Source organism: Pseudorca crassidens, chromosome 17, assembly GCF_039906515.1.
Source record: "Pseudorca crassidens isolate mPseCra1 chromosome 17, mPseCra1.hap1, whole genome shotgun sequence".
In the NCBI taxonomy this organism is placed as follows: Eukaryota; Metazoa; Chordata; class Mammalia; order Artiodactyla; family Delphinidae; genus Pseudorca; species Pseudorca crassidens.
In genome coordinates this window covers 24,935,774-24,960,810 of record NC_090312.1, presented here as the reverse complement: position 1 = coordinate 24,960,810, position 25,037 = coordinate 24,935,774, and the positions used below count along the sequence as shown (strand labels likewise).

General features: G+C 37.2%; 1 protein-coding gene across 1 annotated transcript in view; it reads right to left on the bottom strand.

The window, feature by feature from the left end:
- LOC137209954 (CUB and sushi domain-containing protein 3-like) overlaps positions 1–24,763 on the bottom strand; it is a 351,862-nt gene extending 327,099 nt beyond the window's left edge. Inside the window, exon 1 of the mRNA XM_067711455.1 lies at positions 24,517–24,763. Within this exon, the coding sequence (XP_067567556.1) occupies positions 24,517–24,694 (178 nt within the window). The 5' untranslated portion in view covers positions 24,695–24,763. The remainder of the gene's footprint in view (positions 1–24,516) is intronic.
- Between the last annotated feature and the right edge of the window lie 274 nt (positions 24,764–25,037).

Sequence of the window (25,037 nt, the reverse complement as noted above, 5' to 3'; positions counted from 1 at the left end):
AATATGCTCTATATTTAAAATCTACAGCCATATTTGTTCATACCATATGAATACTGATAAAAATGAAGGATCAATGCATATAAATAGTTTCTTTAAAATAAATGAATACATAATATAGTATAAAATAATGTGTTACTATTACCATGGCTTAATATATAGCAATCATGATAAACTAGGCATACTCTAAAACTGAATTTGTTTTAAAGTATGTCTAATACATAGTAAAAACTAAACTTGTTTAAAACATTGTAATAAACACACAATGGATAAACATGTTTATATGTTAAAGTTAATAAACAAAACATACATTAACATATGTAACAAACTTCCCTGGTGGCGCAATGCTTAAGAATCTGCCTGCCAGTGCAGGGGACATGGGTTTGAGCCCTGGTCTGGGAAGATCCAACATGCCGTGGAGCCACTAAGCCCGTGCGCCGCAACTACTGAGCCTGCGCTCTGGAGCCTGCGAGCCACAACTACTGAAGCCCACATGCCTAGAGCCTGTGCTCTGCAACAAGAGAAGCCACCACAATGAGAAGCCCATGAACCTCAACGAAGAGTAGCCCCCCCTCACCTCAACTAGAGAAAGCCTGAACGCAGCAATGAAGACCCAGTGCAGCCAAAAAATAAATAAATAAACATTATGTTTTTGTTAACATAACAATGTTATGTTAACATTTATAAATTAAATGTTAACATAAGTTTATAAGTTAAACATAGGTTTAACATGTTTATATTCCTTAAACTTATAAAAAACCATGAATAACCTAATCTTATTCATATTGATGAACTATAGACGTTTTATCTGTTCACATGAGAATTTAGCTTTACATTCCTTGAAGGGAAGATTATGTCTTTCTCTCTCTCTGTCTATGACTTAATTCAGTGATTGGGATTTACCAAGCCTTAATATACATCTTCTGTTGTGTGTGGCATAATACTGGTTGTCAGAGCACAATAGAATTAAGAAAGTGTTTTCCTATTGCAGATTATAAGCCAAAGAGATAAGGTGACAACCTTTTGCTCCCTTAAAAAAAGAAGTTTTATATGTGTATATATATATACTTTATTATAAAATTAAAACAAAACAAGTTACTGCCCTAATGAAGTTTATGTTGCAGTGGTGAGCATAAATTGCCTAGACATGCTGGGATTTTCAATCTGAGTCAATGAAGATCACTTAATACATTGCTGAAAATGTACTTCCTTAGTGATCTCATAAAGCAATAAAAGAAGCTTTCTTTGTATTTCATCCCAACAACTATGAAAGGAATGCTGAGTATTGTTATATATATACACACATCTCTGTCTCCCTCTCTGTCTCTGTGTGTGTGTGTGTGTGTGTATATATATATATATATATGTGTGTGTGTGTGTGTATCTATAGGTATGTAATATATAGTGTGTGTATATGTATATACACACACTAATAGAATAATTATTTACATAATATTAATGCTAGAAGATGATGTGCTTCCAAAACCTGAAACCAGAGTTAGAATTTCATAATAGAAAATTTATAGGTTATCACATAAGATGTGGAATTGAATTACACCTCTGTCATTTGAGAGCTACACAAACTGTGGCAAATTTCTTAACAATATGTCTTGTTTTTTCATGAATAAAATGTGAATCATAATGTCTATATAAATGATGACTAAATGATGTATGAAAGCACTTATAAACTACAAAACAATATGTAATATATTCATTAATTGAAAAGATGAAATAGAGGTAAGCCGCCCAAAATTTTAAAAATCTGGAAATTGTAATAATAAATCATTGTAATAGTTAGGAAGAAGAAAACTAAATAATTTCAGAGGGAACTTTACTTTGCAAATGGGGGGATAAGAACATTTCAAGGATAAAGACAAAGGTGGTACAAGCTGTATGATCAGTATCATAGACTAAAATTTAGGATAATCCACAGATTTAAAAAATTGTTAAGGGCAACAACAACAAAAACCTTTTTAAAGTTTATCTTTAAAATTGATAAATGAGGAAGGAAAGTATCTGCTTAAGACCTAGCATTGTATACAGTGAATGCATGCTTTTTTTTTTAGAGACAGTGTAGAATAATGATGATTAATAGGGGTTTGAAGCTCAGTATTAGTGAGAGGATTACTTAGAGGATATCATGCTGTTTTAAATGAATTGTGTTGAATTATGTTTCTGATTAATATAACAGCTTGCAAGATATGATCTTACTAACTGTTGTAATCACCTGATAGGAGGTAGTGGTGGCAAGAACTGTATATGGTAAAAGTGTCAAACTTCAAAATAAGGGGAAAAGCAGATGCCAGAAATATAAGAAAAAAAGTGACGCATAACAGAAGCACAAATCTAGAAGAGACCTATTAATTCTAGTCTGCAAATATTTATTAGACACCTATCATTTTAAAGAATTGTGTCCAATTCTGATACTCAAAGATTAACATAACATAAAATGTACACTCTTGTCATACACAGTATCATAGCAAAACAGATACGTGATAAGGTCTGTGATAGATTTGTGGACAGATGCTGTGAAGCATGAAGAAGTAACACTAATTTTTATCTAGGGAAGTGACAGTAGACTTTATATAGGATGTAATTTTTAACTTGAATGTTAAGGAGGTAAGTAAGAATACTGAAGAGACATAAACCATTCAATGAATTTGAAAAAATGTAAAGTGCCAATAATAGTTTACTAAGAACAAATAATTTTCAAAAGCATAGCATAGTGGACAAAACAATGAACCAGGAGTCAGGCAATATGGTTTTAGGTCTTGCTAAGCTACATAAGCTTACTGTGTGTGTATATATATATATATGTGTATATATATATACACAGACACATATGTATAGAAACTAGGGTCTGAAAAGGTATATATAGCATATTTTTTCAGGGCCAAGTTTTCTTATATGTAAAATGAGGATGATGAAACAATTTTTTTCTTCTCACATATTGTAATCTACTGAAAAAGGAGAACTCCAAAAAATGTATATCTTGATTTAAACAACAAATGTGTTCAGTATGACAATTAGGAACAACAAAGCTGTCATTTTTTTTTCTTTGCGGTTCGCGGGCCTCTCACTGCCGTGGCCTCTCCCGTTGCGGAGCACAGGCTCCGAACGCGCAGGCTCAGCGGCCATGGCTCCCAGGCCCAGCCGCTCCGCGGCATGTGGGATCTTCCCGGACCGGGGCACGAGCCCGTGTCCCCTGCATCGGCAGGCGGACTCTCAACCACTGCGCCACCAGGGAAGCCCAAAGCTGTCAATTTTTAAGTGCTTATATAAGTTATATTTTACCAGTGATTCTACATGTATGGTTAGTTTGTGGACATATGAACTGGACAGTAGTGAATTGTGATGCTTCAAAAACTGTATCTACAATGGTGTATTATTAAGTTTATGGTAAACTGAATAATGGTCTCTAAGGAAATACCACAATGCTGTATTTGGCCTGTAGTGATATTGAACACATTTAGCAATTTTGTATACAGCAGTTCACAAGTTGTGTTTACCAAATTAGTAGATTACAGAAGTTAGAAAAGATAGCTAAATTAGAATTTAATGAGACTTACACATGCTGGAAAAATGATGTGGGAGTAATAACTAAATTTGAAAAGCAAATTAAAACTTAACTGAAATTTAAATGAGCCAACATGTACAATAACTTTACAATGTTGCAATTAAACCTGCTTCAACTAAATTATAGTGTCCAGGATGAAGATATATAAAGTCTCAATGTCTTTGCACTGCTTCGATCCAGTCTATAGTATCAAGGTAAGATTCAAGGAGCTACTTTTAAGAGATACATTGACAATGCCTTTAATACTGGACATCTTAAGCTTTATTAAAACTAGATCATAAATATTTTTATCATAAATCATATTTTATATTATAAAATTTATCATAATTATTCATGTCCATATCTGTCTCATAGGCACACTTTAAATTCAGTGTGTAAAATTACTATGAATTAGGGCTTCCCTGGTGGCGCAGTGGTTGAGAGTCCGCCTGCCGACGCAGGGGACACGGGTTCGTGCCCCGGTCCGGGAAGATCCCACATGCCGCAGAGTGGCTGGGCCCGGGAGCCATGGCCGCTGAGCCTGCGCGTCCGGAGCCTGTGCTCCGCAACGGGAGAGGCCACAACAGTGAGAGGCCTGTGTACCGCAAAAAAAAAAATTAGTTAATTAAAAAAAAATAAAAAATAAAATAAAATACTATGAATTAGCATGTGGTATGATGGCACACAGTGCATACACAGTGTTTGCCAGTAAAATGACCATCAAAAAAAAAAAAAAACCCTGTGATTTGTAGTATTTTCCAATTTTAACAGTGTAAATAGTCCCAACAGGGCCAATGTCCAAATACCAATGGACTCTCCATTGTATAAAAAATCTGAGATTGTGAGAAACAATTGAAAATATACTGGTAGCTAGCCTAGAAAAGAAGTAACATCAGCAATTTCCAAATAGTTACAACATTCTCCATGAACAAGAATTCAATTTATTCGAAGTAGCTCTTTGAAGTATACCTCAGACTTAAGTTTAAAGTTATAGAAGAAAAGATCCATTTTTTAACCATTAGCTAGAGCTACTTTGTATAAGGAAGCACTTTTAAATAGTTAACCAGAGCTACTTTTCAAAATGGTAAAAAAAAATTAAAGAACACTTAAAAAAATTATAAACAAACAGGGAATTAACCACTTGTCTTCAGGAATTCCATAGGGTCATTCTACATTGAGCAAAGGACTGAATTTTCTAACTCAGTGGTTTACAAATTTCAGTATGTCCGAATATGGGCAGCAGATTATTTTGATGGTTCCACAGTTGATTTTAATGTATAGGAATGAGAAGTCATTAATGAAATTATTCTGTGATTCTTTGTGTGCCATTGTTATAATGTTACAATTACAAACTATTAAGCATAATAAAAAGCAATCCACAACCATGAAATTATTCTCAGTAGTTGAAGGGCATAGTAAGACCTTCCTCGTGAACTTAAAAATTAAAGAAATGAAGTTGCCAACATTCAGTGACAGAAGTTGGCTGACCCAACAGGGTTAGCAGAAGGCTAAAACAATAAGAGTAGACTTAAGAATTTCTTTCAGTTAGGCAGCATGGGGATAATTCTGAACAACTAGAGCTGTATTCTATAGTTTTTGTATAAACAAGGACATTTCTGATCTAAAGAGAAAATAAAGGTATTGACCAATATAGAAATAATTTAAAAAGAAGCAAAGAAGCATTACCATGCTTGCATTTCCACTTGATGTAAAGAGAATATCTGCAACAAAATCTCTGGATCCGGAGCCAAATGAGATGCTATGTTATCTAAATTTCTTTAGTTCCTTTCTATTTTCACTAAAGCAAGTCTTGGTTTGCTGTGGAGCTTGACTGCAAAGAGAGCTGCACTATAGCAACCTTCACACCATTCTATATTCATGCCTAGCATAGCTCCTGGCAAATAATAAAAACTCAAATATATATGTTAATGGATTACCACAGAGAACCAGCAGTTCTTGATCTTCATGACACTCCTCATTTTCAGTGTGAATTAATAGATTGGAATTCTTTTGTCAGCCTTAATCTTGGTGGTATTTATTTATTCAAAGCCTTTTTGTCTCCTGTGCATAATGAAGAAAGAAAATCTCTAGACCTCCAAGTGGAGGGCCAGATGAAGCCTGCCTTATCCCCAAGCAAACACATCCAGGTCCTCTAGTTAAAATACCCATAATTGTTTCATTTTTACATAGACAAATAACTTTTACATTGCTATTTTCTTTATTTAATCATTCATTGCCTTATAGCCATCGTCATAGATGCTTATATTTTCTCCATATTCTGTAGGTGGTAAATAAATTCTCACGTACAAATAGGTATTGTGGATTTGTTACTGTTTGCTTGTTCTTGTGTTCTATTTTGTAAGTAATATTATGTAAATATTTAAGATAAATTCTAACTACGAGGGCTCCAGCAAAGCTAGCCGTATTCACTCCTTCAATAACATCATGAGCTCATTAGGAAAATTGTGTATGTGTGTCTGTTTTCTCATCACCTACTATCTCCTCAATTCCTTGTAAATTGATTTATGCCTCTACCACTCTACTGAGACAGCTCATTAAAAGGTTATTTATGAATAGCCAAATCCAATAATCCTTCTAAGAGCTCTTTTTCCTTTACCCTTTAATGTCTTCAGTGTTGTACATCTTCCCCTCCTGTTTGAGAACCCTTGTATTCCCTACCAGTCAACCCTCATGGCTCTCTTCCAAACTCTATCAATTGTTTGTCTCTGTCTCTTTCATTAGGTCATCACTTACTTTCTACTTTTAAAAAAGAATGACCTCAAGGTTCTATCATTGAAATTTTACCTCCCCCCACCTTTTTTTTTTTTTTCCTCTCTTTACGCTCTCTACTATTCAGGTATATTAAAAAATAATGGTTATACAGAAGCCTTCCAAATGCAGGGTTGCTGTGAGGATTAAAAGAACTAATATGTTTAAAGAGCTTTGAAGCATATAAATTTGATAGATGGTACTAATTACTGTATTTTTCTCGAAGTCTAAACATACTTTTTCTAATGTTTATTGGATGTCAACAAAAAGTGTCTTACCAGCATCTCAAACCCAAGCTCTAAAAATCAAGTTCTCCCTTTTCCCAATAACCAGCTGCTTCTTCTGATCATCCTATCTTTGTTATCATCACTATCCTTTTAACTTAATTTTCCATACGGAAAACACTTCCCCCTAAAAGTCTTAATCTGTGGAGAGCATATGGTTTAGTTCAGTCAGTTAGGTCAGTTTGTAGAATATATCCAATCACTATACATACATAATAATCTGGTTCAACTTCTTCATTTTATAGAGAAAGCAAATGAGGTCCAGAAAGTCTAAGTAATAGAGGTTAAGTTATCTGCTGATGTTTACATAGCTGATCCCAGACAGCATCAGATTTGTACCTACTATCCTATGTAGCTTAGAACTTTTTATGGAAAGAAACATTTTGAATGTATAAAGTATAAAGATAAAATGCTGTGAAGGAGAAAGTAAGTCATTTGTCAAATAACCTCTCACAGAAGGGCAGTGATATGTATAGCCATTTCATTATAAGAAATTACATCAGGAAAGATCATTTTAGTTTATGAGAGATTGCTGATTGTCAAGCATGGGATCATGCTCTCTGGCTGCCTCTCCACGTACTTGAAGTTAATTGATATCCTACTAAATCCTCAACCACCAGAGACACAGATGCCAAGTTAAATTTACAGTTAGGAAACTGTTAAGTTATGATTTCGGTGATACCACCAAATCCTCTGTGTTGCTCATTCTTTTCTGACCTGTGCCCTAGATCAAATAACTGCTCCTTCTTCTTTAAAACTGAAACACCCTTATTAGTAAAGAAAATATATTTCTTGAACTCAATGAATAAAAATATATATCATTACAATTATTAATTACGGGTTATGATGAGATTCTTGTAAAGCTGTATACTTCAGTAAGCGTTTAGTTTGTGAGACTGAATCAGCTAAGCTAGCTTTTCTCAAAATTAGGACTCAGTGCTTCTGAAATACATAAAGCCTAAACCTAATCTTTCATTCCTTGTGCTTATAGACTTTATAGCATTCTAGACCAAAAGAAATACTAGCCCCATATTTCCAAATTAACCATATTAATTTAATATAACAGATGACATGGAGTTGTTGAACTAATCGTTCATTGGCAACACATATATGGTACCAGAAGCTTCAGAGTAAGATCCTTTCAGTGTATTATGCCAGTCTTAGAATGGAAAAATCTTAAAATTGTAACGACTGCAAAATTTTCTTAGCGGTAAGTAATAGTTAAGACTATGGACTTTAGAAGCTAGAATATATGGGCTGAAATCCTGTCTCTACCATTTACTAGCTGTGGACCCAGGTAACTTATTTAATCTCTGTGCTCCAGCTTCCTTATTTATAAAATGGCAAGATAATACATACATCACAATTTTGCTATTATGATTAAATAAGCTTATAGAAGTAAACCATGTATTTGGTGTTATTATTGCTATTATATATGAGAGGAGACATCATTTGGCGCAAATTATTGTCAATCTCTACAATTTTCATTAGCCAGACCAGCTAAAGAAACACAACAGTTAGCCATATTGATCCTTATACTAGCATAAATTCAGGCATTAAAATATTATCACAGTATTCATAGATGAGATGGTTTTATTTCTCAGGGAATCTTGTGTCTGCAATTTTGCTTTGTTTTCACTAGATGGAACTACTAATAGTTGAACTGGGTAGATTTAGAGAGTCAAGAACTTGAGAAAGCTAAGTTAATGGAATTTTTCCAAGAACAGGAACCCGTAGGCAGTTTCCTTTTTATAAAATAACATAAACCCTTTACTTGAAACTGTTTATCTGTGGTTCATCTGGACTTTCTTGCTATTTTATAATTTGAAACACTCAAGCTCAAGGTGAAACCAGTTAATGATGAAATGTTAACCTCCATAATTAAAAGCATGTGCTAGGAGGGGAATCAGTCTTTCTAATAGAAATCAGTGCTTTCCTATTTGTATTTTTTCACCTGATTCTACTTAAAACTACACTATAAAAGTATTTCATAATAGCATCTCCTTACCCATCTGACCTTCTTTCCTCACATTGATGTACTGTCTTACCAAACATTTTTGCCTGACACAAATTATCGTATTTAATCCTCACCCCAACCTAGGAGATAACTTTACAGGTAAAAAATAAAAACATAGAGGTATTAATTATCTTGCAAATTCAGGGAATCTGAAGTAAAGCCTACATGCCTAGCCAGTTTATTTCTCACATATGCACATCATCACACACTTGGGGACCAGAGAAATCATAAATGGAAGGGAAGAAATAGCAAAACCTATTGGATTATATAAATTACAAGACATGATAAATTAACCACTTCTGTATAAATCATCCATATCTACCTTGATGTTATATTTATTCAATTACTATCAAATTTTGGTTTAATTACAAAATGGATCTTTGGCTGGCTTTAGATTTGCAAATTAAGTTCTAATTCTACTGAATTATATAGCATTACATAGCAAGATCAGCAACTTAAAAATACAATTTGAAATATTGGTTTGAAAGGTATGTAACCCCCTTTTAACTGATGTCATTTCTTTTGTAAGATGAACAAAATCTAAAATGGTTTTTTTTTTTTTTTTTTTTTTGCGGTACACGGGCCTCTCACTGTTGTGGCCTCTCCCGTTGCGGAGCATAGGCTCCGGACGCGCAGGCTCAGCGGCCATGGCTCACGGGCCCAGCCGCTCTGCGGCATGTGGGATCTTCCCGGACCGGGGCACGAACCCGTGTCCCCTGCATCGGCAGGCGGACTCTCAACCACTGCGCCACCAGGGAAGCCCTGATTATATTTCTATTAGAGCCTATTTTAAAATTATTCCATTTAATGTTATACCTCAACAGAAATTGACAGCATTCTGTACAAATTATTTTTAAAAGCACACTGGTTCTAAAGTCTCCTATGATGGAAAAATCTTCCATTGTACTATTCTTAATAGTGCAAATTGTTCTCATCTGCTGTGTAAAAGAAGTTTAAGTATTTAAAATCTGTAGTTGCATAGTCAATTAAGCTTTGCTGTGCATCTGCTCTGTTCTACGTCTGATGGGAAACTTTCAGAATAGTAAGATTAACACAGATGCCATGCTCCCAAAACTTATGAAATGGCAAATATTTAAATTAGCATAATTTAGATTTTAAAAGATTTAATTAAAAAGATTTAATTTCAGATTTAAAAAGGAGCTAAGTCTATCTATCACTCAAGGTTGAGGTGCTTGCATGAGAGACACTCACGGTCCATAGCAGTGGACAATGAAAACGTTTCTTTTTTGTGTGCTGAAGATGAGAAAAGAAATGAAGAATCAGAAAAAATAATAACATATCTAACTGAGGGAAGTGTTTTTACATGTACTTTAGAGAAAAATAACTATCATAAAAATTGAAATAACAACATAGGAGGCAGAATTCATAAGTTGTGAATATTTGTGCTTTAATATACAATTCATAAAAATGGATATACTTCTTATTTTACTTGTGTTTATTCGCTGTCAACAAAATTTTATTGACTGCATTTGGGGTTTAAGAAATACTTGAAGTGTATGTAACAGTGTTGTTTCTTTGATCAAAACACCCTTCTCAGAACTTGCTGCATAGGCAAAGATCACTTGTTCCAAACCCTGAGCCAATCTAATTGTATCCATTTTCATGGTTTTCATGCAGTCTAGCTGTACATCTTACAGGTGGCTTCTCTGATATTCTCTTGTGTACTAACAATAAACAAGCCAGCTTGAGAGCCTCTCCACTGCATTTTACGCAAAGTCTACTTTACAAGACTGTATACAGAATGTGAATTGTCAATAATAGTTTGAAAGAAACAGAGCTGGAACTTGAGAAGGAAAAACCAAATGAATGGAAAGGCAGTGAAGATTTATTTGTTTGTTTCTATAATATAGTTTTGAGAAATGTAAAGGGACCATATCCTTCTTTGTTAAGATAAAGAAGGGAAGGATCTTAGAGGTGGGGTTTGAGATGTTGATGGAACCAAGTCAGCAGATCCTGCAAATTATCTCCCATTTATTAGTTTGGGATTTCAATAAATGGAGAGTGTATTGTGGAGAGTGTTGGAAATTTACTGTGGTGTACATAGAAATTCCTTCCTTTAGTTGTACCAAGTTGAGTAAAACAATTCATGTTACCCAAAGCTCTTTCATCTCAAGCTTCTAAATTTACTTTTTTTTTTTTTGCTAAAGTCATCAGAGAGGACAAGATAGCAATTTACATAGACAATGGACATGTTTGGTTTTATCTTACATTAATAGTTGAGATTTTAGAGCTTAGAAAAACTGGTTAATATTTGTTGTATTAATAAATATCAAATCTGGTTTCTTACACATTAAATCATTAGATCACAAAGAAGTGAGTTTCATGGAATGTGGAAAGGGATAGGGAGATGGCAATCATGAAGTAGCATGTTGGTGCAAACATTAAAATAATGTGAAACGTCAAAGTAATCAACGTGAGGGGAATAAAGAAAATGTAAAATACAGGATAAAATTTGGTGAAGGTCTTAACCTTGTAAAGATAGATCATTCTACTTAACTCCTGTCTAGCAAAATTGGCATTGATCCAATGCCAGCATTTCATCAAATGCCAGGATTTCAGTATAATCATTCATCGATCCTTCTATTGCTCTTTAAATCACAGATTAAAACAAAACAAAGAATAACAAAACATAATCTACTTACTGAAACACTGTTTTCCCAACATACATAAGTCTCCAATAAAGATGAAAAAATTAGAAATAAAAAAACTATGACAGAAGCAGTTATATTTAGTTATTTATTTTACCCTTTGCATGTGTTGACCTTGATAAGTTAGTTCAAGGTTTATTTCATGTGAATCACTAAATGAAGGGGTAGAGATTTAAATTTAAATTTAAAAGGTTTAGAAGCCAATGAGGAGTTCTGAGGCAGAAACAAACATGTAAAAAAGAATGGGTAAGAAGCACAATTTGCTGATTACAAACTATTATATAACTGTACAAACACTGTTATAGAAATACATGTGAGATCTTCATTAATACTGGATAAACTAGTTAATATCAGTTCGCTGAACAGATGGGAGTCAATAAACATTTTAATTGAAAATTACAAGAGAAAATTACATTAGATTAAATCACAAAATGATGACTTTCACTGGAAAGTTTCAAACAATGTCTGTAGGATGTTAATACTTACCTGTGAGAGGATAAAGATTTAATATATAGAATATGTAAATAAAGATGTAATATATTGATATTTCATGATAAAAGAATCACATCAAAGAACTAAACAATTTCACAATTTTCTTTGGTATTATGTTCACAGAAACCCTCCTTCAAAATGAAGACTGTCTTCTTTTAGGGTAGTGACTAGATTTTCATCTCTGTATTGTCAAAGACTAGGCAAGGGCATGACGAACACTGGCCCTCAATAAATGGTTGATGGCGAAGGAATGTGCGGATGAGTCTCAGAACTGGTACATAAGCCACTGGTTCTTTCTGTGGAAATAAAACCTACTGACAACTATATCTTTCACAACTTCTAACTTAAATTGTATCAATATAATAATATTCAATTAAAAATAATACTGTTCTAATAAAAGGTGTAATAAACCAAACTTGACTTAACAAAAAGAAAATGATAGAAACAAATATTTACATGAACTAGCACAAGATGTAACTTAATATGTCTAACATCTTCCAATTTCTCTTGAGGCCTTTGAGAATTTTACTTTTGAAAGAATGACATAATTAGAATGTACTCTTTCTAAGATAGGTAGATTGCAATAATCTATGCAATGACAGGTAAAAAGTAGTGAGCTTCAAAATATTGAAAAATGGCTGATTCCTAAGGACTTACACATTGGCAATATTTAAAAATTAAGTTCAAAATGTCATTTCTGATTTTAATCTATTAATATATTAATGAACACTGACAGACTAACACAGATATTAAAGATTTCCTAGCACTTTGCTAGAAAATTGATTTTAAGACTTTCTGTTTGACCTCCTTTAAAAAGGTTTAACAGGTAAAAGAGCGCTCAAGTACTAGTAGAATTCAGGGATGAAATTTTTTCTTTTCAAGCCATGAAAAGAACATTGAACATGAATTCAGTGCAGGTAATCAGGGGGCTGTCAGCATTTCTATTGCAAACTTCATTTAAGAGGGTTTATCATCTCTATCATCTTATACACTATTAAGCCAGAAGTTGGCACACAAATTAGCAGCCTGGATGCAAATTTGTTAACACAAAACATTTGAGTCAGTTCAGCTGTTTTGATTTAGACATCAGCCAAGAAACCTTAACTTAGTGTTTCTCCATATATGTGAACACTGAGTAAATATTTTGTCTAGTTTACATAGTTCAGTCAGTTAGAGCACAGAGCCAATAGATTCAAGGTACTGTGTTTCATCTCCAGGAGATTCATTTGTGTTTATTCTGCGTGTTCTCCTAACGTTGATCTGTTATCTCGTAAATGCAGCTTTTAGCAACACAGAGCTCAATATTAGAACATACAGATAGATTGTCATAAATTCATTACCAACATTTGGGGGAAATTCAAATTACACCTCCACTAACAGAATTAGAAAAGTCGTATCTGTATATAAAAATATAGTTTAAACATTGAAACAAAACCATTCCTAAAAATTACAAATTATCTGATGTTAAAGTCTTTTAACAGTATCTTATTGTGCTTTAATAGAATAACAATGAAATAGACCAATTTTCACTTCTCTATATTAAAATACTCAAAATCAGCTTAAAATTATATTTTTCATTGATTCAGTTAATAAACCCCAGGTACCATTATATGGTATTCTAAGAGAAAATGAAATTAAAAACATTTTTTCTTCTTAGATTTCATATATATGTGTTAGCATATGGTATTTGTTTTTCTCTTTCTGACTTACTTCACTCTGTATGACAGACTCTAGGTCCATCCACCTCACTACAAATAACTCAATTTTGTATATATATGGAATCTAAAAAAAAAAAAAAAATGGTCATGAAGAACCTAGGGGCAAGATGGGAATAAAGACGTAGACCTACTAGAGAATGGACTTGAGGACACGGGGAGGAGGAAGGGTAAACTGGGACAAAGCGAGAGAGTGGCATGGACATATATACACTACCAAATGTAAAATAGATAGCTAGTGGGGAGCAGCCGCATAGCACAGGGAGATCAGCTCGGTGCTTTGTGACCACCTAGAGGGGTGGGATAGGGAGGATGAGAGGGAGACGCAAGATAGCTGATTCACTTTGTTATAAAGCAGAAAGTAACACACCATTGTAAAGCAATTATACTCCAATAAAGATGTTAAAAAAAAACCATTTTTTCTTCGTATTTCTTTCAAATCAAACAACATGCAGAGTGTGAACAAACACACAAAAAATAGATATTTGAGAAATTACAATAATATCAAACAGTGAAACACAGCTGATAATTTTATTAAGTAGCTGTGAATGAATAAAGAGGCTAATGGGAACGTGAACAAGCTCGAGAAAAACGCATTTTAATTATCAATCTGTTTCCCCTTCCCTTCACCAAAATCATGCAAACAAAACATCAAGTCCGTTTACGATTTAAAATTTCAATAGACTAAAGTGAATTATTACAATTGGATCAATTTTAAAATGGAGAAGTGGGCTAACAGTCAATTTTCAACATTAAATAAAATTCTGGAATGTATAATTGTAGTAAATAGACTTGGAGACAGATTGCGGTTGTAATTTATCCCTAAATTTTGGCAACTTTGGAGAAATCTATACCTAACTGTTGTAAGATGCAAAACTATTCAAAATAACGATGTCCCATAACAGTGTCCAATGTAATACGTATATTCTATGAATAATACATCTGAGGGCATTGTTAGGATATCCAAGATTTAACATTTAAAATATAGGTTAAAATGACATCTCTAAAAATATACCCACAAACAAAATTTTAATAATGTAAGTAGAAAAAAGGTAAGTACATATTTATATTGAGACAGTCTAAAGTTCAGAAAGGACTTAGGTACAACAGTGCTTTTGTTGCATATGAAAATACATTTTATCACCTTCAAAGGAAAATGTGATGCTAATTTTGAGTGCTTAAGTATAATTTAATATGTGTATTTTTTCTTTTTTAGACAATGATGTATATTTCAATGCCCCCATTTAACTTTTAGTTAATTTTTAGATTGCTTGTTAAGTTTCTCATTTACCAATATTATTACCCTCATGTATCTGTGTCTCTTGACACAATCGCTTCAGGAAGTATTGTTTTGAGCCTGGTCAGGATTTGGGCACAGGCACAGTAGTCTCTCCTCTCAAGGTGCTTTATTCCCATAAACCAGTTAGGACTAAATAAAAAAGCTCATAAGGCAGTACCCAGTAAAAAAAAAAACATGTACTGGACAGAGAATTGAAAGACTATTTCACACTCCCTTGTTTGGCAAGTCTCTTCACTTCTCTGAACTTTCTCCTCTGTATGTGAAAATGTACACCTATACCTGTGCTTTTAACTAGGATGCAGTTATGGGAAGAAGTAGAGCAAGTGGTTGAAGCTTGGGTATGAATGTTTTTTTCTAAAGCACTTTGCCTTGAACCCACAAATAAATCTAATGCACATTCCCTGTTAGACACTAGACAAATAAGTCATAAGAGTTTTCCCATCGTTAAAACTCTATAGAACTGAATGGAAGAGTAGGTACCAAATGGAATAAATTTATTTGCCATAGCTTATGACACAACTGGTAAATAGTTTTATGCCCACATATTATTTTATATGTGAAGTCCATAAGTCATTTACTTTCATAAATTTTTAAATTTTACTCAGGAGCACTGGGTTAGAATTTAAGGGTTATATGTTTTGATTTGTATTTTTCTTTTTTGTCCTTAATGCACTAAATAGTTTTATATCTTATATTGACATATTTAACTTTGTATTATTGTTCATTTACTTCACTTACTGTTGCTTATAAAACTGGAAAATAGCTTTCACATCCATCTTACAGAATAATTTAGAGAATAAAGTTAGGCAAGTTAAGTAAAAGATGTTGAAAATTACAAAACTGAGAAGTTATGTATTACTGTAACTGTGATATATATATATATATATAAAACATGATGTATTTATATATAATATGTGATATATATATATATATAACATGGATATTAATTTTAGGCTTTCTTTTAAATTCTCAAGATTTCAGTTTTTCTCTTAAAAGTGAAGAGGTTTAATTAGTAACTTGGTCATTTTTAGTTTTTGTTTTGTTTTGTTTTTTGTTTTTTGTTTTTTTTTGCGGTACACGGGCCTCTCACTGTTGTGACCTCCCCCGTTGCGGAGCACAGGCTCCAGACGCGCAGGCTCAGTGGCCATGGCTCACGGGCCTAGCCGCTCCGTGGCATGTGGGATCTTCCCGGACCGGGGCAGGAACCCGTGTCCCCTGCATCGGCAGGCGAACTCTCAACCACTGCGCCACCAGGGAAACCCCGTCATTTTTAGTTTTAACTTTTAATGAGCCTATGAACTTAAAAATCTATTATCATTTCAGATTTCATTCAACCACTAGCTAACCAACGATCCTGGAAAGTCATTGCACCTCTCTGACCCCAGGAAATGTGGATGATTTATAAATGGAGATGATAATCTGTACATAGGAGATAACAGCTATCTCACAAGATGCTTGTTAGGATTCAAAACAGGAAAATGAGAGAGAGAACCACTTTTGAGATGTGGATGACACACTCTATATAAAGGGCTTAGCACAGAGCTTCCTGCTGCTCATATTTTGTGCAGTAAATACACATGCCTACTTTGGTACCATTTCCCCAAACATAATAATGTCTTATATCCTATCTATATATGAAGCACCTCTGAGTATTCTGGAGTCAACCTGATGAACTTGTATAAGGGAAAACTATAGCATAGTTGTTGTTTTTTTCAGTTAAAATTGAATAAACCCTCTTCTATGAGTCTATTTCCCTTTATAAATTTCCTTTCAAAATGGTATGCAACCCTATTTTTTAAGTTGTCATAGTTAAAAAAAACCCTTGCCATTACTTTAAATTATGTAATCATAAATATTCCTTTAAAACTTGCTAACATAAAGCAAAGGAAGGAAGAAGGACTTTATAATTTTGAATGTTACAAACTCAGCTTTTAAGAGAATCACTCATTACTTTTTATGTATTTCAATCCCTTTCTGAACATTTAGACACTTCAAATTTAGCAACATTCATTATTTTGGAAATTTTACTCCCATATCTTGAAGAGACTTTAGAAATACTTCACATGTCACTAAAATTGAAGATAACCCCTTCACATTATTGATTGTTCTTACACTATTAATATTTATAAAATATATTATTACTTCTATGGGAGTTTTGCATGATACCATCATTTATATAGATCATGTGAGAGAAATGTGCAAATGTAAATACAGATGAGAGAGAATGCATAAATCTCAATATAATGTGAATATATTAAAAACATGAATAAAATAAATTAGGAACAGATTTTCTAGATTTAAAAGCCTTTAAATAAACTGTGCCCAGATTATGAGAAGAAATAAATAAGAATTTGATTAAGTAATAGCCCTCTAAGTTCTTTATGAGAGATTAAAAAACTCAGTACACTGATTTTATTTTTATAGGTTTATGATGTCAAAAATAGACTTTATTGAATATATGATTAGTTATTTATTTGATGTGCATATTATAATAGTCTTAGAAAATATTTTCATTCCACAATTGTTTGTTTGTTTTTTTGTCTTTTACCAAATGGGTAGTTAACATTAAAATTTACCACAAAACATAGAGTCACTAATATTTTTGCATAGTACTAATTGGTATATGGTACTCAGATATTAACTTTTGTGATTATCTTCATTGATGCCATCTGAGAAAACTCTGTAGTAAAATTGATAAGGTACAGTAGAAAGAGAGTTGAACAGGAACTTGAAGACCCAATGATCTAGTCTCAGTTCTGGAGCTAATTATCTTTGTAACCTAGTAAAAAAATCTCTTGTCCTTTCTAGGCATGTGCATTTTACTGTATAAAATATGAGCAGTGAACTAGCTGGTATGTAAGAATTCTTCCAGCCCTGGAAATACCATGGATTTGTGACAAGATGAATTAACAAATTCATGTAAGTACATTAATCAATCAATATTAAAATAAATCAATATTGCTATGCAATGGATAAAATTAGCCCAGGAGTAGGAGTAACATATTTAAGCTATGGGTCTGCTCCTGATTCATAGAGCCAGCACCCAAAGTAACTGTGTAAAGGTGATAAGAAGAAATTTCAAGAGTGTTTCTCTAATGTATAATAGCCTAGGAACTTAGCCAAAGTGAAATAATAGTGAGAAGATGCTACATTTTTAATTTACTGCTGTGGACAAGTTAGGACTGGTAGTGTTAGGGATGAAATGTGTGGGAGTTCATACTAGCTTTGTGCATGGAAGTGTATTTTAATAATACTGATGATAGCTACTAGTGTCAGGCACTATATATGTTACATATATAATCTTCCTACTGAAATTCTAGTTTCCTTTTTAATAGATAATGAAACTGAAGCTTAGGAAAATTGAGTTGCTAGTACAAAGATAGTTGCTGGCAGAATCATTATTTGACTTCAGGTCTTGGTGGCTCCAGAGCCCTTGCTCTTTCTACTTTACTGTAGTGCTTCTCAAATTTTAGATCACATCAGAATTACCTGGATGACTTGTTAAAAACACCTATGTCAGTGCCAACTACCAGGGTATCTGTGTCAATAGGCCTGGGGTAGGGACCTGAGAATTCACATTTCTAACAAGTTTCCAAAGGATGCTGATGCTGCTTGTTTAGGAACACTTTGAAATCACTGCAGTGCAAACATTTATGAGCAAATAGAATGATATTGTGATATCTAAAGGCACCTGATTACCACAGATATACTTGTGAATCAGGTACAAGGTATAGGATGCATATGCTAATCTTATAAATTTTGACTTTTTAGAGATTTCAAAGTGGGTTGCAGGGCGACAGGCTGTGATTATATAAAAAGTATTAATCCTTAAGAATCCTCAACTAGCACCAAGCAATAGCATAGCAAAAGGTGTGATGGCATGAAATGCGTTTGATAGCTGCAAGATTGGAGGCTTGAGAAAAAGAAAGATGATCACCAGCCCTGAGACCATGAATACTGGAAGGTATTCAACAAATTGAATTTTCTCAGTGACATTCCTGTAAAAGTGATATTCCGGATGAGAATGAGAGCCTTACGAGGGGTCTAATTCAGAGAAATTCCTGTAGACATGGAGATTGATCTCCCTGGAAAGTACCATGAATCACCCCACCTGCTGAAAGAAAAGATGAATTGGTAATGACAGTATCTGTTCTATCATCCTTACCAGACCTCATCCAAAATCCAAATTAGAACTGTCACTGTATCTATAAACTACACACCCCTTTGGATTATGAGTAAGGGGAATGGAAAAAAAGAGAAAGAGAAGCTATGTTTTAATGTATGTATAGATAAAATAAAATGGCCTTAAGTTTTATTGGCATCTCAGGCATTTTCCCCTAATCTTTTCGTTAGCAGACATTTTACTTTTAATTTCTCCAACGCTGGAATTCAAAGTACAAGATGGCATATTTTGTCAAATAGTCATGTTACCTGAAGTAACAGGTTCCTCACCAGACATGTTGCTTGGTGCTTCAAAGTTATTTCTCAAACTGGACAAAACATTGCAAGTATTTAATATCCTGAAGCCCTTTCTGGAAACCCTGATATTAAGTAGAAGAAAGTAAAACTTTTGGAACACAAGGAGAAGTATATTTGCAGCCTTAGGGAACTTAAGTTTAGTTGCTTTTGCTTTTTTGTATTTGAGATTAGACAAGTATTTTAGCATTAGAGGGTTTTTTTTCCTATATGCATACAAGGGCATTATTAATTGCTACCTTTCTTAATTTTTGTTTTATCAGATCTCACTTTTGATAAAGTTTTACTATATTTAGAGCCCTGTACGGATGCCATTTGCTACTGCTTTATTTTAATATTTCACTGTTTCCATAGACACCAAACTGTGTGTTCAGGGAAAAGGCATGTGTACCCCAAATCTATTCAGCTAGAGCATAAATAGTAATGCTAATTAACATCGTGAACAGTAATAACTACCGCAACTAAATCTATGCCCCTGGAGTACTTAATCTATGGAGTAATTCTACCCCTTTTCTCCTTGAAGGATCTCAAAGGCTCTGGCATCAGGTTTTCAAAACCTGAAACCTACTCCTTAATTATTTCTGCTCACACACTCACTCTTCCTACATGGACTTGATGCAGCCCTCACATCCTTCCCAAACCCCTCAACACCAAAAGATTCGGGGAATTTGATGCTGCACAGTGACATTTCCAAACGATTTCAACAGGGTAACTGTGCAGTGGAAGTTCAGCTCAGAGCTATTGAAGCCTTTTGAGGGCAGTAAATTGGGTTGGCTTACCAACTCGGTGGTGCAAAGCCTCCCCAAAGGCGCCGTGTTCAAGGAGAAGGGAATCCGCCTGCTGCCTGAGTCTATCTTTCTTTCTTTGGTCGTCCTGCTTCTTGTTCTTTCTGCATTGCGCTACCGTCCCCGTGCCTGTCCCTCTTTCAGCCCTCAGCTGGCCTCTCCAGCAGGTCTGGGAGAGGACCACTTGGCACCCGGGATGACCCTGTACTCTTTCATTTCTTCTTCCCTTTCCCCTAGGGTCCAACGAAGCCCTTGCGGCGCTCCAATATTTGGACTGCCCCCTGCTTGCTTTCCTCCCAGCGGCAGAGGAGGGCTGGGGATGAAGGGCATGGTAGAGGAGCATCAGTCTCCATGACTCATTCCCCAGTGAGTTTTTCGAACTCCCGGAGAGCCTGTTGTTTCAGTGAGGGCAGCGCTGAGGTCAGCATGGGGAAAGGGAGCTTTCTCGGCGCCTGCACCGGATCGCGCGACAGCAGTGGTTGCAGCACCACCGACAGTTCCGGGAACAGAAATATACTGTTTGCTACCCGCCGTCCGTTTCCGCCTTGGACACCCACCCACACCCACCCTCGAGGCCTCCCGAAGGATCCTCCGTGTTGATCCGCGTGTACCTCCTCCTCCCAGCCACACACACACACACACACACACACACACGCACACACACGCACACACCCTCACAATCTCGGCAAAGGCCAAGTCAGGCATCCAGTTTCAACCTCAGGTGGTCCATGAATATTTCAGGTAGTCTGGCCTTCTAGAAGCAAATAAAGTATTCCCGGAGGAAACAGATGGAAGGGAGGGATTCCTGTCCATACTGCAGCAGGACAGGGACACCTGAGGTTACCTCTAAGCAGCTGACTCAGTCCTGTTAACCTCAAGGGAGGGTTTTGATGGTGGCCTTGGCAGTGGGTGGCTTTTTGTTTGCTGTTGTTACTGGTTTGTAAAGACGTTAACCCAACACACCCACCTTTCAAAAGGTCCCTCAAGACACGACAGAAATTTTCCTAACGTTACTGACAGGGCAGACTGTCGCCCTGAGGTCAGGGGAGTGAGAGTTATCAGCCCCTAGCACAAGCGCGGGGCTGAAACCTGCGGCGCGGTCACACTGAGGCGGGCAAAAGGTGCTAATGAGCGCTGCTGGCAGCTCTCCCCCTGCGTGGACACTGCGACCCTTTCCAGTGCTAATTAACTGCGGGAGAGGGTGCGAGCTCCGCTCTTCCAGAAGAGCTCTGTGGCGGGAGTAATATCTCCTTGGAGTCCCAGAGCACGCGGAAACGTGGATCCTTCTCGAAGTCCGGGGTCCAGAGAGAAGCCTTGAAATCACGCTCTAGTACACGGTGGGGGACGCGGCCCACTAGTTCTCACCTGCTGTCCACCGAGGTTAGTGCTTTCTGTACCTTTCCTGCAAGATGTGTGTGCTCCCCCAGGAACTCCCTAGAAGGAGCGTGGGGAAGCACACAGCGGGTGTCTGTTTACGTGGGCGGGACGTTTAAGCACAACTTGGAGATTCACAGTTTCTATGTGATTGAAACCTAAAACAGACACGCTGCAGCTGCAGACTGCATTTCAGAAACCTCTGCTTTCGTGTGTGTGAGTGTGTGTGTGTGTGTGTGTGTGTGTGTGTTTCAGCCTGAAATAGGCATGCATCAAGTCCAAGGTGCCCCCGCCCCCCCTCCACAGCCCAATTTGGTGCCCTCCATGGCCTTTTATTTCAGATGGCGCCAGGAGAGAGAATGCCCAGAAAGGGTTGCCTCTCTCTTCAACCCCACGCGAGCGATTCAGGCCTACTACTGAAGGACACTTTGTCTTCTACTCTGAGGCGTTTTCTCGCACTGAGCCTCTTTGTCATTGCTGTTGCAGGCAGAGGTGAGATAGTGGAGGGATGAAAAGTGTGGACAGAAAGTGGAATTCTCCTGGCAGGAGCTGTTCACCTGGAAAAGCACGCGCCTGCGACTCGGACTTCCTGAACCCTAGCACTAGCCTAGATTAGGGCCTGCAAAGCTCTTAGAAGGATTCCCCATCCGGAGCTTCCCCGTGGGCCTGGAAGACCAGAAGAAAAACAGCGTGGAAGACAAAAGCAGCCGTAGACATTGGGGGAAAGAACATTTAAGCCATTGCTGCAATCTTGGTTTTCGGAAAAGCCTTGAGACTGAGGTAAAATTACAATAAAATAAGGAGAAGGGGAAGAAGGAGAAGAAACAACTGTAAAAATTGGCACCACTGGGCGACCGGGAGCAAGTCTAAAGCATACAGCCTCTGTAGGTTTGTGTCTCAGAATTTGAGAACAGTGTTCCAAGTTGTAAAATATAGGAGATGTCCTTCAAGTGGAAGATAAGTGACAGTGAAGGATCTTATTACCATTAAAATTTTTTTAATAGTCCGTAGAAAAATGATTTTGGACGGGATCAAAGCAGAGTGTGAAATACTCCTTCTTCCCAATGTCCCCGAAACTGGAATATATTCAGTGGGTCGATTATCTCAGTCCAAATTACGGGAGCTGTGAGTAGAGGAGAGGGGTCTCATTCACAGTGCCATTTAAAGCAAACTAACGCGCTGTTCGTTTCTATCGGCGCGTCTTATCTAAACTATACGGTAGGTACGGGCAGCCGGGCTGTAATTGCGAGCAGCGCTGCTCAGTGTTTGTCAGGCTGGCGTGCTCGCCCAGCTTCGGAGACTCCCTCTCCCTATCTGCCCCTCGAATGTGTTTTGACTCAACAGGTATCACATGAAAACTCGCACTTAACCCCCGGTCATCTTCTAGCAGGAGCCACCTCAACATTTTTCCTGCCAGGAACTGTCGCTGGCTCCTTGCGCCTCCGTCACGCGGAGCGCGCGTCTAGCTGGCAGCCCCAGGGCCATCCATTAACCACCGACTCCCAGTGGCAGGCGAACTAAGCATAAATGCAAGGCTCCTCACACGTCGAGCCGGCGACGAAAACCCCTTCTAAGCACCCCGAGACGCATTTTGTGCGCTAGGCAGTGTAGTTACGCCGCTGAGGACAAGCGTTCTGGCTTAGAGCTGTGCTGAGGCTGGCTGGGGGGCGGGGTGTCAAGCTTTGAGGAGCAGTTTGGGATTACAAGGCAGTTGCTGCCACAGAGATCAGGGACAACTTCTTGGCATTTAAGGATGTAAATTAAAATTCGAGACATGACACCCATCCTTGGTCCTAACAGAGGGAGAGGTAACCCTTCCAGCTCCCTCCACCCAAAACATGAATTATCATTTCCACTGAATGCAAATGGACTGCCTTCTGTGGGGGGACAGCCAGCTGCAAGCTGTACAATAAACTGTTTCATAGAGACGCGGCCCGATTGCGGTTCAGAGAGGCACTCCTTTACAAAGGAAGAAGCGTCCAGTTTGTGTTGACAACGGTGGCGCGCCTGGGCCAAAACAACCCCCCTCCCTCCCACCACCCACCCCCGACACACAGACACCCGGGATTTGAAACTAGCTTCACTAAAAACGACATCCCTCGCGTCTATGTGAGCTGCCATGACGGCATGAGTCATAAACACCGCCTGAGTATTTTTTGCAGCAATTAATGGGCAGCAGGGTGCAGGAGAAGTTTTAGAACGGAGCTGGGGATCTATTTTCTCCCGGAGGACAGCTCTCCTTCCAATGATCCTGACTGTCCCTTGCCCTCCTGCTTAGGAATAAATTTTACATCCTACCCACTCCCTCCCCTTGTCTGTTGTGCATGTGACACTCACTCTACCTGTCTGAACGCTGAGACTTGCTGGGGATTTTCTTTTTGGTCGTCAGCTAATGACTTTCCTCCTACCTTCATTCATCGCCAAAGATAGCTCGTTAACATTTCGTGGCGTCTCAGACCGTTTAAAAGCCCCATTTTAAGCGAAACCTCTACCACAGAACCTATGGAAGCTCCTCTATCATTTATCAATGCAAAAGAGCCCACGTAGAAATAATTCACATATGCATGCACACCTTCATGTTGGTGTGAGGGATGCGTGAAAGACCCCTGTGCCCTAATGCATTTAAAATCAGCACATTCCTAACATGTCGGTAACTTTCCTACCTGAAAGGGTTAAAAAGCATTTACACGAGACTCTTTAATATAAATATTCCAGCCAAAGCATCAAACACCACTGGTTTGACTAGAAATCAAGGTAATCTTCACCACCAAGAAAAGTCTTGCAGAGGAATTCTGCCTGGATATCCACTAGTTAGAGGGTATACGAACCAACTCACGTATTCGTTTGAGCATACTGCAAGAATATTTATTGAGCACAAGCTCAATCACTGCATTGAACGCCAAATCTGGCAAGCAAAATGCATTTCCTATCTGAGGGGGAAAAGAGAGCTGTGAATCAACTCCTTCTTCTGTATTATCATGATTATTTTTATCTGTGCAAACTGCAAAGAAGCTACCCCTCTCCGGCGACAAGTCAGCTCACCTCCATCCAAAGCAGAGGGGACCCCCGAAAGCAAACCTACCTTTCACACAAGACACCGTCAATAAAAAGACGAGGTTCCAAAACGTAAATCCACTTTGAGTCCCCATTTTCTTCATCAGGATGAAGTCTAGGCGGCCACATTTAGCGCATTTTCTCGTGTCAGGCTCCCGGGGTTTGGATTCCTTCGCTCGGCTCTCCCCTTTGCGGATCCCTTTCATATTATTCGCGAGCTCCTAATTCCTGCTCCTAAGCCCGGCGCAGCGGAGTTGCTGCTGTTATTGGTGCGCGGTCACAGCTCGAAGTGAATGGTGTTTCTGGGATACCACAGCAACCTTGACGAGGACTCAACCATCTCTCTCCAACGGGGGCACAAAGTCTTTGCTACTCTGGATTCTGTCTTTTCTTGTGCGTTTTTACCCCTCCACCGAAATCTACCTCGATTCTAGCTCGTTATAGCAACCACCAGAAACCACTGGTGAGCCTCTTAAAGGCCAGCTCCTCTCTTTGACAAACTCCCCACAATATTTGAAATTAAGGGGTTTGATTTTTTTTTCCCCCGAA